General features: G+C 64.5%; 2 protein-coding genes across 3 annotated transcripts; both read left to right on the top strand.

Moving 5' to 3' along the window:
• Positions 1 to 9: 9 nt before the first annotated feature.
• TMEM88B (transmembrane protein 88B) lies at positions 10 to 6674 on the top strand. Of its 2 annotated transcripts, none has more exons than XM_047724423.1 (2): positions 10 to 285; positions 6416 to 6674. In XM_047724423.1, the coding sequence occupies exons 1-2, from the start codon at positions 10 to 12 to the stop codon at positions 6605 to 6607; spliced, it is 468 nt and encodes a 155-aa protein (XP_047580379.1). In that variant the 3' UTR covers positions 6608 to 6674. The 2 variants fall into 2 exon arrangements, with proteins under 2 accessions (XP_047580379.1, XP_047580378.1); XM_047724422.1 differs by lacking the exon at positions 6416 to 6674 and adding an exon at positions 1303 to 1856.
• Positions 6675 to 7682: 1008 nt separating this feature from the next.
• Positions 7683 to 12960, top strand: VWA1 (von Willebrand factor A domain containing 1). The gene is made up of 3 exons (XM_047724410.1): positions 7683 to 7837; positions 8933 to 9490; positions 11149 to 12960. Exons 1-3 carry the CDS (start codon positions 7765 to 7767, stop codon positions 11859 to 11861), a joined length of 1344 nt encoding a protein of 447 aa, XP_047580366.1. The 5' UTR covers positions 7683 to 7764; the 3' UTR covers positions 11862 to 12960.
• Positions 12961 to 13893: the final 933 nt, after the last annotated feature.

Raw genomic sequence — 13893 nt, 5'->3', positions numbered from 1 at the left:
TGGGAAAGCATGAGTGAACAGGAGAAGGAGACGGAGGAGGATGAGGGAGGGGGCACTTCTGACACAGCACCCATGCTGCCAGGAAGACTTCCTGACTGCCAGGCCTCAGCCCTGATGTCCCCAGGATGGGTGGGCCTGGCTGTCAATGGCTCGGGGACCCTGTTGCTGCCTGGCCAGGCCCTGGCGGGGCTCCTGCTGCAGCTGCTGCTGCCTTCGACAGTGTTCCTGCTCGTGCTGCTGCCCCCGGCTGCCATCGTGTACCTGGGATTCCTGTGCCACTCGAGGGTGAGTGAAGCCCTCCATGGGCAGGGTGGGGGCTGGCTGGGGCCCTCGGGACTGGGGGGGGGTCCTGTAGAACTGCAGGGCCCTGGGCTGTAGGTGAATCTCGCCCTTTCAGCATGGCCCCTTGTCCCAGAGACACATGTGCCCCTCCCTGGAAAGCCCCTTCTGCCAGGCACCCCCCCCCCCGCGCAGCCACAGAAAAAGGGCTTTTGTTTGTCACTGGAGCGGACAGCTCCCTCCCTTTGGGAGGCCCCTAGCCTTGTACCAAGGGCCACCAGGGCCTGGACAGCTGGGCATGGTGGGAAGAGGAGGGGGGTTCCAGAAAGAGAAGGTGAAGATATGGCCAAAGCTCTCCAGGGCACCGCCCCTACCCGCCCCCACAGCTACTAGGAGACCCTTACTGCCCTGGGCTGGATTTCCCCGGGTGGAATGGGCTATGGCTTGGTCTGAGGAAGGGGCAAGCATGTAGGTAGCCATGCCATGGGTCCTTCTTCTGTAGCCATAGGGCGGGGGTGGGGGGGTGGGCAGGGGGATGAAGACGGGGCCGCGGGAGGGACGGTGGTGCCTTCTGGGGAGAGACACGGGGAGGAGCTCGAGGTCCGATGCCCACGTGGGAAAGGGCCCCGGGAAAGCAGAGACGGGAGGAAAGCCGCGATGAGACAACCTGGGAACAAGTTTCTGAGCCTCCCCTCAAGGGACTCCTACGAGGGGCATTTGCCGCTTGGGCCCCGGATCTCCCGTTCATGACTCAAAAATGCCTGGCCCTAGGCGGCCCCAGCCACATCCCTCCGCCAGGCCTCAGAACCGCGCCCAGGGCCCAGCCCTTGGGTCCGCACTGACCCCGCGCCCCGCCTGGTCCGCCTGCTCCCACCCGCCGTCCCTTACCAGGCCCCGCCTCGGCCCCGCCCCCGGGCCGCAGTCCCGCCCCATCCGTCCTCCGGGCCCCGCCCCCAGGCCTCCGCGGGGCCACCTGCCGCCCGGCCGCTCCCCGCCCCGCCCGACCGCTCGCCTCGCCCGCAGGTTCACCCGGCTCCCCGCCCCGCGTGCCGCGCGCTCCTCTCGGACAGGGGCTCCGCGGCGCTCATCGTCCTCGGCTTCCTCTCGCTGCCTCCGCTGCTCGTGCTTGCCTCGGCCGCCCGCGCTCGCCTGGCCCGGCGCCTCCGCGCGCTGCTGCCGCCCGAAGCCTGGAGCCCTGGAGCCCGCCGCCGCGCTGGGCGCCGCGACCGTGGGCGAGTGGGACGCCACCCCGACGGCGACGAGCCGCTCTGCGCCTGGGTGTGAGCCCTGGAGGCCTCTCCAGGGCCGAGACTCCCGAGACCGGGAAAGGCCCCCGGCCTCCGCCCCGCCCCGTGAGAGAGCCCGGGCCTGCGCGCTCGAGGCGTGCGTCCGGGTGCCCGCCTGGAGACCCGCGGGGCTCCGTGCGCAGCACGTGGGGCGGCCGCGAGGTGGCGCCAGACACGCCCGAGCGGAGGCCGCGCTTCCGACGGCCGTCCCGTCCCGTCCCGCCCCGCCCCGCCCCGCCCCGCCCCGCCCCGCCCCGCCCCGCCCCGCCCCCTCCCGTCCCGCCCCGCGCCGTCCCGCCCCGCCCCGCCCCGCCCCGCCCCGCCCCGCCCCGCCCCGCGCCGTCCCGCCCCGCCCCGCCGGCAGCTGCGCCGCGGAAACGCCCGCGGCCGTGTGTCCCCGCGGGCCTCCCGCTCGCTCGCTGTTTCCGACTCCCGGACTCTGTCCTGCGCTCTGGCCAGTTTCTTCGTCTTCTTCCAAATTTCCCTAGTTGCTGGGTGAAGTCTAATCTGCCAACTAACACGGTCACTTAATCTTGTTCTTTTATTAGCGTATCTAGAGGTTAATTCTTGTTCAAATCTCGTCATTTGTGACGGTCTCTTCACGCACGTTCAGTTTTTAGGTTCCAGTTTTGCTTCCAGATTCCATGTGGGAGCAGTTCCCACATGGTTACTTTGTAACACCTGACGGCCACGATGTCTTACTCTCTCGGGGCGGGGGGTCCAAATCCGTTATTTGTTGTTTCCGATGAGGCTACTGATAGTGTATTGTTTCTTTGAGCGGTGGCTCCTTTCCCCTGTCCGCCGCACCCGTGAACATCCTGGGGACACGTTGCTCCAGGAAGGAGTCCCTCTGCGAGGCGGCCCTACCTGGGCCCTGTTCGGTCCTGTGCGGGCTTCGGTAATGGCAGGTGCGCGTCGCCGTCCTTGTATCGCGGGCCTCCCTGCTATGCCACCTGTTTCCTTTCATCTTCCCGCGTTTGTTTATTTATTTATGTATTCTTAGTGCTTTTAATTTGGGGGGAGCCTCGAAGATACTTACTTATTTGTAAGCCCAGCAGTATATTAAAAATATATTTCTTGGGGCACTTGACTAGCTCAAGTCAGCAGCGCCTGTGACTCTGTGTGTGTGTGTTTAGAGCTTGTGACTCTTGGTCTCAGGGTTGTGAGTTCATGCCCCACGTTGGATGTACAGATTTTTTTTTTTTATAAAGGCATTTGCTTTTATTTATTTGTTTAAAGATTTCATTTATTTGAGAGAAAGAGAGAACAAGAGAGCACAAGCCGGAGGGAGGAGCCCACTTCCTGCTAGCAGAGAGCAGCCTGACGCAGCCCATCCCAGGACCTGAGCCAAAGGCAGATACTTAACCGACTGAGCCACCCAGGTGCCCCCAGATTACTTTAAAAAAAAAAAAGCAAACCAAAAATGTGTTTCTTGTAATTTGTCCAGAATCTAGGGGTAGCCGAAAGGCTTCTTCAAGGATCTAGCATCCTCTGTTGCCGTCAAGGCTCTGTGTGTGAGCAGTAGGATCAGGACTCAGATGTGCCTGAAGATTGGGGCTCCGGGTTCAGGCTCATTCTGTGGCCTCGGGCAGAGCGCAGTGTGTGGCCGGCTCAGATCCCACAGGAGTTCTTGGGGTTTTCCAGTTGTCTGTGCCCAGTCAGACAGGAGCCTGGCCTGCTGCCCAGCGCCCACGGCTAGCTTCCCCTGGTCTGAAGTCGCCTTCCTTCCCCTCCTGCCCGAGGCTGGGCAGGCTCTGGCCAGGCTTCGGAGATGAGGGCCCTCCTGAGGATCCTCCTGGCCCCAGTGTCATCAAAACAACAGCTGGGCCTGGTGGGGGGGGGCTTGGTGGGGAACTCAGCTGCCAAAGCCTCAGGGGTTCTTAAGGTATGTCCCAACTTCCCAGGCCGGCCCCAGGGGCCCTGCATGGCCTCCAGCTGACCCCAGGGATGAGCTGCCTCAGCCCCAGCTCTGCCCCCACCCACTCACAAAAGGAGCACCTGCGAAGGGGGTGGGTGAGTGGGGAGTAACAGAAGGGGCCGAGTGGTCTGCTTTTAGAGGGTCGGTTGGGAAAGCCAAGGGCTGAGGCACTGGATTACTGCTGGGACAGGCACAGATCGCTATTTTGGGCAACAAATGCTTTTTTCCCAGGTGCCCAGGCCCCTGACCTGTAAGTGTACCTGGTCATGGGGGTCTCCACAGTGCGTGTGTGTGCGTATGTGTGTGCACTGCATGTTTGTGTAGATGTGCACGCATCCGTCTGTCTGCTTCCCGAACACCCCAGGCAGATTCATCGTCCCAACCCCACAGATGGGGAGATGAGGCTCTGTCAGCTTCCTTGACCTGCCCCAGGTCATTTATTCATTCGGAGTGTTTCCTGCGATGGGCGCGCTCAGGTGTCACCCTCAGACCCTGGGGGCAGCTAGCCGGGCTCTGGGAGATTAGGCCAGTTCATTCCCTCTGAGGGCTGAGTTCCTCCCTCCTGCCCCCTGGGCCCCACCCTGACCTCTGTGGAGCCCCCCACCAAAGTGTTGGTGCTGGTCTGTCCCTCCCCAGTCTCTATTTACCAATCCAAACTGGACTGGACTGTGCCTGCGGCTGGGGCTGGGTTTGGTGATCAGCTCCCTGTGGCAGACGTTTCCAGCAGAGGGAACCAAAGCTGGGGTCCCACCTCAGGAGGGACCCACTATTCAGGTCTCTACGGGCCAGAAATGCAGGAGTCTGGATGCTGGCCTTCCTCTCTGCCCCCTCCCACCCCCACCCCGGGCCTCCTTACTGTCCTGACACACCGGTCAGCTGCCTCCCTAGGGTCTCGGCCCTTCCTGCAGCTCGTGCCCACCCGGTCTGACATGGCCCCACCCTTGTCAGGGAAAATAAGTAGACATGCATCCTGGCAGGCACACGCCTGCTTGTCCCCCATCCAGCTTGGCAGCCCTTGGAGGACAGCTCTCCGTGTCCCCAGAGCAGAATATGGCATTGGCTGGTCCTTGCAGAGACCTGATGGGATGAAGGCAGGCAGGGTGGTACCGGTCCCTCACCCAGGCTGCCCGCTCTGCTGTTGCCAGCTCTGCGACCACAGAGGGCAGGCCTGGGCTCCTGGGCCATGAGAGGACAGACCTCCAGACCCTTGGATGCTGGCATGTCCCTGACCATAAACAGGCAGGTGGAGTCTAGAAGGATGTGTGGGTGTGGCAGCTGGGCGGGGGGCCGAAGGGACCTCTGGGCCCTGCTGCTCCGGCCCCCCTTCCTTTGCCCCCCTTCCTGTTGTGGGTTGGGCTCTGAAGGCCTCTGGCTTGTCCCACAGCCTCCTCAGGACCACAGCAGCCCCGTTCCTGTTTCAGTGTTCCCAGTGTGTGCATATGTGAGGCACAAACATGTGAAAAACAGGCACAGGGCACCCCACTGGGTAGGGTGGGGACACACACTGCTCTGGCCCTCTGGCCCAGAGTGCCCTCGGGCTGGGGTCAGAGGCCCCGGGAGCTGCCCTTTTCCCTAGGGTCAACATGACCACAGTGAGCTGGGGACAAAGGGCCCTTCTTCTCTGCAGAGGCCTGGACTGTGTGGAGGAGGAGTGTTCCCGTGGACCCTGTGGGGGCAGGGCCTTCAGAGAGCCGTGTCCCCAGGGTTCACAGAAGCCCCTCCACCTGCCTGTGGAGCAGCGGGTGGGGTGGGCCAGCACCAGGAAGTGATGCTCTGGGGCTCTCAGCCCGCGGGGGGGGGGGGGGGGGGGGGGGTTGCGGAAAGGCAGGGGCTGGGTGAGCCTAGGGGAGGGAGGAGGTTTCCGGATAATTATATTTGTGCTTCCTCTGGCGTCTGCCTCAAGCCCAGCCCTGACCCCGACTATGACACTCCTGGCTGACCCCCATGCTCCCTGGGAACCTTCCCTCTGCCTGAGTCTCCTGTGGGGAAGTGCAGGGTGCTGGAATGAGACTTGCCTTAATGCAGCAGGAAAGCCTCAGGGCCTAGCAGGGGCTGGGACTAAAGCTGGCCACACTGCGGGGGTGGGGGAGCCCTCCCAGGGGTCAGGTGAGAGGTCAGCTCCATGCGAGCAGCAGGGATGACAGAGCAGAGCAGAGGAAGAATGTACCAGGGCTGGTGGCCAGCTCAGCCAAGTCTGGGCAGAGGCCCTGGCAGACCAGTCCAAAGACTGGGACTCTCATCCTTTCTCCGTCTCACGGAGAGGCCGGAGGGAGGAGGGCAGCTGCTTCCTCGAGGGCCTGAGTCATGGCCAAGAAGACCCGCTCAGTTTTTCCAGAAGGGACGGAAACTTCCCTGTTGGCCCGGCAGCACAGGCCGAAGTGGGGCTGGGGCCTGCCTGCTACACGGGGAGTTGGGGGCCAAGCTGGGGAGCTCCAGCCTTGCCCTAGGGCCGTCCGCCATGGCCCAGGACCCGCCCCTGGCCGGGGGTGCCCAGTGAGACAGAGGATGAACCGAGAAGTGTTTGCTTACATTTACCTGGGTGGTTCCACCCCAGGGTCCCCAGGGTCGGCTCTGGGTGGGAGCCCCAGCCTCCAGCTGCTTCTGCTTGGCCATGGCCTCGACTCACTGTCCCCAGCAGCAGCAGCGGTCCCGGTCAGCCTGTGTGCTTTGGGGCCGGGGGCCAGACAAGGCCCCCCTGGGAGGCATACCCTGGACTTCAAGGGCCCAAGCCTATTGCGCACCACACCCCCAACGATAGGGCCCAGGCAGAAACACCAGGCCGTTTCTGGTCCCAGCGGAGGCCTGAGGTCTGTGGAGCTGAGCCAGCACTGCCGTGCCAAGACTCCCTTCGAGGGGGTGGGAGCGGCGGGGACACAGTTCCCGTTTGTTCCGGCCGGATCCTCCAGCCCGGCTGAGCCACTTCCTTTTTTAGGCAAAGCTGGAGCTCCAGCCCGTCCCACACAGTGTCTCACCTGCCATAAAGGGAGGAAGGAACACCATTGAGTCCCATGTCCGTGCTGCTGAGCACCCTCCTGGGGACGGGGGAAGGGAGGGGACATCCTGGCAGAGACACCCCTGCCACCTTGCACCGGGGGACCTGTGCCCACCCAGCTCCACAGAGTAGTGGCTGGGAGAAGCCAGTGGTCTTCGTAGTGACAGACCTTGGGGCGCCTGGGTGGCTCAGTGGGTTAAGCATCTGCCTTCGGCTCAGGTCATGATCCCAGGGTCCTGGGATTGAGCCCCGCATCGGGCTCCCTGCTCAGCGGGGAGCCTGCTTCCCTCTCTCCCACTTCCCCTGCTTGTGTTCCCTCTCTGGTTGTCTCTGTGTCAAATAAATAAAATCTTAAAAAAAAAAAAAAGAAAGAAAGAAAAGAAAAAATAGTGAGAGACCTCACCTGGACCCTCAGCTCCTGCCCAAGCAGAGGCCATCTGCCCTAAGGCCTGAGCGGCCTCAGGATGCTGACTACTGAACCGTCAGCCACCCCTGGTGCTAATGGGTCCCTCCAGAGGGCTTGGGGGCCTGCCCTTGGTCCTGGAGTCAGATCTTGGGTCAAGCCCTGGGACCCTCATTGGGCAGGGTGTATGGGGACAACAATAGTTCCAGCATGGTCACACTGGACAGGACCTAAACCAGCCATTCCCAGCTCCTATGGCTCTTCCTTCAAGCAGCCAGGCAGGGGTGGGGGAAGCTCCCCTTCAGACCCCTGCACTCTCCCAATGCCCCCTTTCCTTTCTAAGTGTCCAGACCACAACACCTACCCCTCTCTCAACCCTGTGGTAGAGATGAGTCCAGGGCCCCTGCCTTGCTAGGGTGACCTCGTTCTCGGTGTCACCCCCACCCCATCGCACCCCCTGGGTTTCCCTTGGGCCTGATTTCAGAGACTCATAGCACTGGGGGTGGGGTCACGGGCGGTGGGCCTGGGGGTGGGAGTCCAGCCTGAGAGCTCCCTGCTCTGCTCCTGGCTGGGGGCAGGGGGCAGTGGGGACCCCGAAGCCTCCCAACCAGGAAAGAGAGCTGCAGTGTCTGTGTCTGTGCACACCCACGCGCGTGTGCCGCGGTCGCACCTCCGTGAGCGCTGCGTGTCGCTACCCGCCCGGGTCTCTCCGCCTCCCGGAGCCTGTGCGCCTCCGCACGCTGGGTGAGTGCTCACCGGGGGCGGGGCCTCGGGGACGGGGCCTCCCGGGGGCGGGGTCGGGGCCGGCCTGCGCGGCGGCGCGCCCTGCAGTCCCCGAGCGAGCGAGCGGCGAGCGGAGGCCGAGCGCGCCCCTTCCCGCCGCGCGATGCTGCCCTGGACGGCGTTCAGCCTGGCCCTGAGCCTGCGGCTGGCGCTGGCGCGGAGCGGCGCCGAACGTGGTGAGTGAGGCCGGAGGCGGGCTGGGCTCCAGCTCAGGCGGCGCCCCTAACCCCCGCGGGGGCAGTCTCTTTCCCTTCCGCGGCCGCGGGGTAGGGACGGCCGCCGGGCACCCCACCCACCTGCGGTGGGCGGACCCAGGTGCCCCCCGGCTGCCTGGCGGGCGCCAGATGTTGTGGGGGCGGGTCTGGAAAGGGAGGGGAGGCGTCTGTCGGGGAGGAAGTCCCTGCCTCAGTTTCCTTCTCCTTGCGATGACCCTTAATAGAGGGCTGGGGTGGTAAGAGGGCTCGAGTCGCCCCACCGGATTGGGGGAAACAGAGGGAAACAGAGGCCGCAAGGCACAGATCAGAACCGAGACACTGCAGCTCCTGTCTGCCCTTAGCGCAGTGGTGGAAGGGGTCCTGTTGCCCCCTGGGGTGCCGGGAGCGAGGGGAAGGCTTTGAAAGGGCTGGTGGGCCCTTGGGCTGCTGCAGCAGGTAACCTGCTTCCTGGGTCCAGAGGAGGGGTTACATCATCTGCAAGTGGGGTCATGACTCCAGCCTGGCCATATGGGCTGTGATCATGCTCTGTGCCCCTCATCCACCTCAGCCCCCAGTCTGCCCAGCCACTTTGTGCCTCCCAGCCCCAACAATGAGTCGCTTTACCTGGAGGCTGGGCTGTGGGCCTGAAGCCAAGCCTGAGGAGACCACCCCTGTGACCCAGGCCTGTCCACCCACACTCCTAGGGGCTGATCCAGGACCCTTGGCTCCAGCCTGCAGAGAGTCGGCTGAGCAAAGGGGGTTTGGAGGTGCTTAGAGGGGGTGGCTCTCCGCGACAGATGAGACCTGAGCCCAGAGAGCACCCCAGGCATATGACCAGGGTGCAGAGCTTGAACCCACTGAGACTGTGGGCAACTTGTTGGCTCAGGACCCCTCTCCTCCTTTCCCCAGGGGTGCCAGCTTCAGGACCTTTGGGGGGTGGGGCTGAGCGGACTTTAAGGGCCTACTTGGGTAAGGACAAACTCCAGCTTAGGGGAAGCTCAGACCCTGGGGGTTCTGCCCTGGGTGTGGGGCTGTCTGGGGCCACCACCCGGGGCTGAACCCTCCCCTCTCCCCCAGGCCCCCGAGCATCGGCCCCCCAGGGGGACCTGCTGTTTCTGTTGGACAGCTCGGCCAGCGTGTCTCATTATGAGTTTTCCCGAGTTCGGGAGTTTGTGGGGCAACTGGTGGGCCTGCTGCCCCTGGGCCCCGGGGCTCTGCGCACCAGCCTGGTGCATGTGGGCAGCCGCCCGTACACCGAGTTCCCCTTCGGCCAGCACAGCTCAGGTGAGGCTGTCCAGGATGCCATACGTGCTGCAGCCCAGCGCATGGGCGACACCAACACTGGCCTGGCGCTGGCATACGCCAAGGAGCAGCTCTTTGCAGAGGTGGCGGGGGCCCGGCCAGGGGTGCCCAAGGTGCTGGTGTGGGTGACAGACGGCGGCTCCAGCGACCCCGTGGGACCCCCCATGCAGGAGCTGAAGGACCTGGGTGTCACTGTCTTCATCGTCAGCACTGGCCGTGGCAACCTCCTGGAGCTGTCAGCTGCTGCCTCAGCACCCCCTGAGAAGTACCTACACTTTGTGGATGTGGATGACCTACACATCATTGCCCAGCAGCTGAGGGCATCCATTCTGGGTAGGTAGCCAAGGAGCCCCGGAAGAGGTGCAGGGAGAGGGACTCGAGGGCCTGGAGCAGGGGCCAGGGGCCTGGCCAACAGCACTTTGTCGGGGTGGTCAGCAGGGAGGTAACTCACAAACTTCTCTCTGCATCTTCCAGGGACACGGTCAGGCTCTGCGCCCTGTAGGCCTCACTGCCTGGGGCTCTATCGGGCAGAGGGTCAGGCCTGAGTAAACACGTGCAGGGGGCCGTCCCTGCTGACGCTGACTGGCCCACCCCAGGGTGGAGGGCCTGGAGGGGCAGGGCGACCAAGGGGCTGCATGTGATGGGATGTGGTTAAATGGAGAGGAAGAGGGAGGCCCAAGCCTGAGGACTGTGCCAATGGACACTGCAGGCTCCTGTACATGACCCAGAGAGCCGGGTCGGGATGACCTAGGGTTGCACAGAGGGCAGGCCCTGCCACCCTAGGGGGGAGGAGAGTCGCGGAGTGACTTGGTGCCAGTGGTGGTTTGGGGACTTGCTAGAGAGGAGGCTGGACCAGGGAGGGCCCACTGCGGGCTAGCAGCTCCCCACCAACTTTCTTACAGACCACCTCTGCAGCCCCCACCCAGCCAAACCTCACGGTGGCAGTGGGGGGAGATGAAGGGCCTGATTACTGGCTCAGCTGGCTCTATCCACTGAAAAATGCCACTAACCCCAGGATTCTTCCTGAGCCTCCGCCTGTGGGTTAATCATCCACCAAAAACTGAAAGGGGTTGGGCTGTGGATTGCAGGAGGGAGAGGGTCCTTTCAGAGGTTTCTCCCAGGGATACCTGGGCTCTGGTGGCCCCCGCGTCAGCCACTGTGACTGAGTCTGGAGGGGACAGCAAGAGGAAAAGCAAGCAGCTGGACAGGAAGAACCCAAGGCTGCAGGGCAGTGAGGCAGTGGGGCGGGGGCTCCAGGGGTGGGGTGGGGTCTGAATCTGGGGGACCGGCAGGAGAATGAGTGCCAGGCTGACAGCTGGAGCACCCGACATTAAATGAGGAAGCATGAGGATCCCAATGGGCATAACTGCCCAGAAATTTATCAACCTTACCTGCTTGCCTGGTCACTCAGATGGCCATGTGGTGTCACAGTCTCAGGAGTAATGCACATTTGAGGGTCCCACTCTGGAGCCTCCCCCTAGAAATCTGAGGCAGGTGGTATTCTGACCGCTCACCCAGCTTCTCTTGGAGTTGTCACGTCATCCCCCCTTGGGGAGTCCCCCACCCGTGGCCTCCCATCTTCTGGCTGCCCCAGTGGTGCCCCTTTGCATGGACTGTCCAGAGCTGACCCCACACTCTGTGCTGGCCACTGGGGCCCGGGAAGGGGGCTGGCCTTCTGTTCTCAAACACCACCTTTGAGGGGCCCTGTTTAGGCCACTGGAGTGGTGGGAAGTGGCCACGACGGCTCCTCACCTGCGGGGGTTTGCCGCTGAGCGCCTGATGGAGTCCCAGGTTCCGTAGCCCAGCCCTGTCACTGGGTCGTGTATCATTAGCACGGCTGCGGTGTTGGAGCCTGGGCTGTCCCCCACATCTCCCTGTGCGGTGTTGGAGCCTGGGCTGTCCCCCACATCTCCCTGTCCCGTCCGCCCTGAGTCAGCAGTCAGGGCCCCAGGCCGGGCAAGAGGAGACCTGACGTCCTGCACCACCCGCAGACGCGATGCGGCCGCAGCAGCTCCGCGCCTCTGAGGTCACGTCCAGCGGCTTCCGCCTGGCCTGGCCGCCCCTGCTGACCGCAGACTCCGGCTACTACGTGTTGGAGCTGGCGCCCAGCGCTGACCCGGGGACCGTGCGTCGCCAACAGCTGCCGGGGAACGCCACGGGCTGGGCCTGGACCAACCTCGACCCCGACACCGACTACAAGGTGGCGCTGGTGCCCGAGTCCAACGTGCACCTCGTGAGGCCGCAGCACCTGCGGGTGCACACGCTGCCCGGTGAGCCCGGCGCGGAGGGCGGGGCCGCGGGCGCGGGGCGGGGCCAGGACGAGACCCCGCCCCCTCCTCTCACGCGCGCTCCCCCGCCACCCCCAGAGGAGGCCGGGCCCGAGCGCATCGTCGTCTCGCACGCGCGGCCGCGCAGCCTGCGCGTGAGCTGGACCCCGGCGCTGGGCCCGGCCGCGGTGCTCGGCTACCACGTGCAGTACGGGCCGCTGCCGGGCGGCGCGGCGCAGCGCGTGGAGGTGCCCGCGGGCCGCAACGGCACAACGCTGCAGGGGCTGGCGCCCGGCACCGCCTACCTGGTGACCGTGACGGCCGCCTTCCGCTCCGGCCGCGAGAGGGCGCTGTCGGCCAAGGCCTGCACGCCCGACGGCCCGCGCAGCCGCGCCCTGCGCCCCCCGCCGCCGGGGGCAGCGGGTCGGGCGCCGTGAGCCGGAGCCGGCCGCCCCGCCCGCCCGAGGGCCCCCTTCTCCCCAGCCCGGCGGGGCAGCGCGCGCCGCCGGAACCTGGGCCTTGCCCCGCGGCGACTGCGCCCGAACCCCCGTCCCCCCCACCCCGAACTCTCCTGCAGCGGCGGAGGGCCGCCGGCTCGGGCGTCTGCCTTCCAGGACGCGGGGGCCTCGCCTGGCCCCCCAGCCTGACCCTCCGCTGCCGCTGTGGCAGCAGCTCTTGCCATCGCGACCCCTGCCCTGCCCGGGCCCAGAGCCGGGCGCGCGGTGCTGTCCTTTAGGCAGGAGTTAGCCGGAAGGTGGGCAGGGAGCCTGGGGCGGGCTGAGAACATCAGATACAGGACTGGCCTTGAGCCCAGGACAGGAGGCAGCCGAGCGGAGCGGCCGGACCTGTCGCTTGTGAAGAACCAGTCCCTCTGGGGGAAGGGCTGGCATCGGTTTGAGCGGGCTTGGTCCGGTCGGCCGCTCTGAGTCCATGCGGCCACTCGGGTCCTAGATGTTGGTAGAAGGTGGTTGGGGAAGGGCAGGAGCTGGCTCTGGCTGGGTTCCAAAGGCTTTCCGGAGGGGACAGGATCTGGAGAAGGGCAGGGAGTTGTGGCGGCAGGTTGATGGTACGGTCAGCAGCTGGGTGAGCAGAAAACTGGGCTTTACCAGGGCGTTCAGTTGGCCTGAGGGGTAGTGCCTGCTGGGGACAGTGGCCCTGCCTTCCTGCCCAGGACCACGCTGGGTCCCCCTGCAGCCACAGAGATGCAGACCGCACCTTCCCGAAGGAACAGGACCCTGCAAGCCCCAAGGCTAGCGCATGCACAGGGTGCGTCTGGGTGGTGAGCCCATGCCTGGGCGGGGACAAACAAGAGTCCCCCGGGGGGGTCACCCCAGCGATTCTCTCTACAGCATCTTCTGACCCCCTCTGCTGTCACTGCTACTCTACTGGGGCCACCAGACACGTCGTAAGGGCAGTACCCACTGTCCCCCAGCCCCACCAAGGCCTATATTCCTGTCTTCTCCAACTCCGTGCTCACATTGCCTCTTCCCCACTAACATCCCAGACTTTGAAGTACATAAACTAGTTGTAAACTGAGCTCTGCGGTCTCCTTGGAGTGCTTTACGCTGTCCCAACACTCCAGTCTTCTAAGAGCTCCAGACCCAAGGCCCGTGTTTTGCGGCTGGTGCTGGGGAAGAGGAGGGGAGCAGAGCCCCCCCTGTTGCGGAGGCTGGGAGCACCCTGCCATCTGCACCTCCTCAGAGGGCCATGGGCATTTCTACAGGCCCACCCCGCGGTTTGGAGCACAGTGGCCGAAGGCAGGAGCAGGACCTGACTTTGCCGGGCCATCCCCACCGCAGCCTTCAGACCAAGGGTGGGGCTGTGGCACCCTCTGCTGGCAAGATCACTCCCTCAGCAGCAGTTTGACGGGTATCCGGAAACCCCGCAGCGTTGAGAGAGGTGGTCTCAGAGTCCTTGACTGTGTTCTCAGTTTGCCCACTCGGGGTTGGTGGGCATGGGTTTGGAGCCAAACTTCAGTCGGGCTGGCCTGCCACCATTTCTCGAGGACCAGGCTCCCAAGAATCACATGGCTCCCTAAGCACCCAGGGCCTGCAGCACACACTGGTCTGTGTACTGAATGTTTGTGGGGGCCAGCGGTGCACGAGCCCACGGTGTGCTTATGTAATAGTGGCATGGGGGACAAAGGGCTCCTGCCCCTCCTGTGTGGCCAGGGCCAGGGCCGGCAGGCAGGCAGGGGTGTAGGTGGTGGGTCCAGGTTACCCCGGTAGTGGCAGGCCAGGCCAGACTTGGTCAGAGGGTAGGGAAGCACTGCTGACTGGGTGTTGGGTTTCTCCTACATGTCCCCACAACCCCTGGCAGGTTCAGGCCCAGGGAAGCCAAGTGGCACCGTGTGGTCCGTGTGCCACTGCAGGCACCTGCTTATACCATGACCAGTGGTTAGCAGGCTGTGCAGTCGGCTGACCCCTCCCAAGGCTAGTGGATGTGAACAACAGGGTCCTAGGCAGCATC

Source organism: Lutra lutra, chromosome 4 (genome assembly GCF_902655055.1).
Source record: "Lutra lutra chromosome 4, mLutLut1.2, whole genome shotgun sequence".
Taxonomy (NCBI): domain Eukaryota; kingdom Metazoa; phylum Chordata; class Mammalia; order Carnivora; family Mustelidae; genus Lutra; species Lutra lutra.
The sequence above is the reverse complement of the archived record's forward strand: the minus strand, read 5'-3'. Positions and strand labels throughout refer to the sequence as shown.

Excerpts from the sequence above, each read along its gene's own strand:
- TMEM88B (XM_047724422.1), top strand. The coding sequence starts at position 10 with ATGAGTGAACAGGAGAAGGAGACGGAGGAGGATGAGGGAGGGGGCACT. Across the intron at positions 286-1,302 it reads GATTCCTGTGCCACTCGAGG|GTTCACCCGGCTCCCCGCCC; the intron begins GTGAGTGAAGCC and ends CCTCGCCCGCAG.
- VWA1 (XM_047724410.1), top strand. The coding sequence starts at position 7,765 with ATGCTGCCCTGGACGGCGTTCAGCCTGGCCCTGAGCCTGCGGCTGGCG. Across the intron at positions 7,838-8,932 it reads GCGGAGCGGCGCCGAACGTG|GCCCCCGAGCATCGGCCCCC; the intron begins GTGAGTGAGGCC and ends CCTCTCCCCCAG. Across the intron at positions 9,491-11,148 it reads GCTGAGGGCATCCATTCTGG|ACGCGATGCGGCCGCAGCAG; the intron begins GTAGGTAGCCAA and ends CACCACCCGCAG.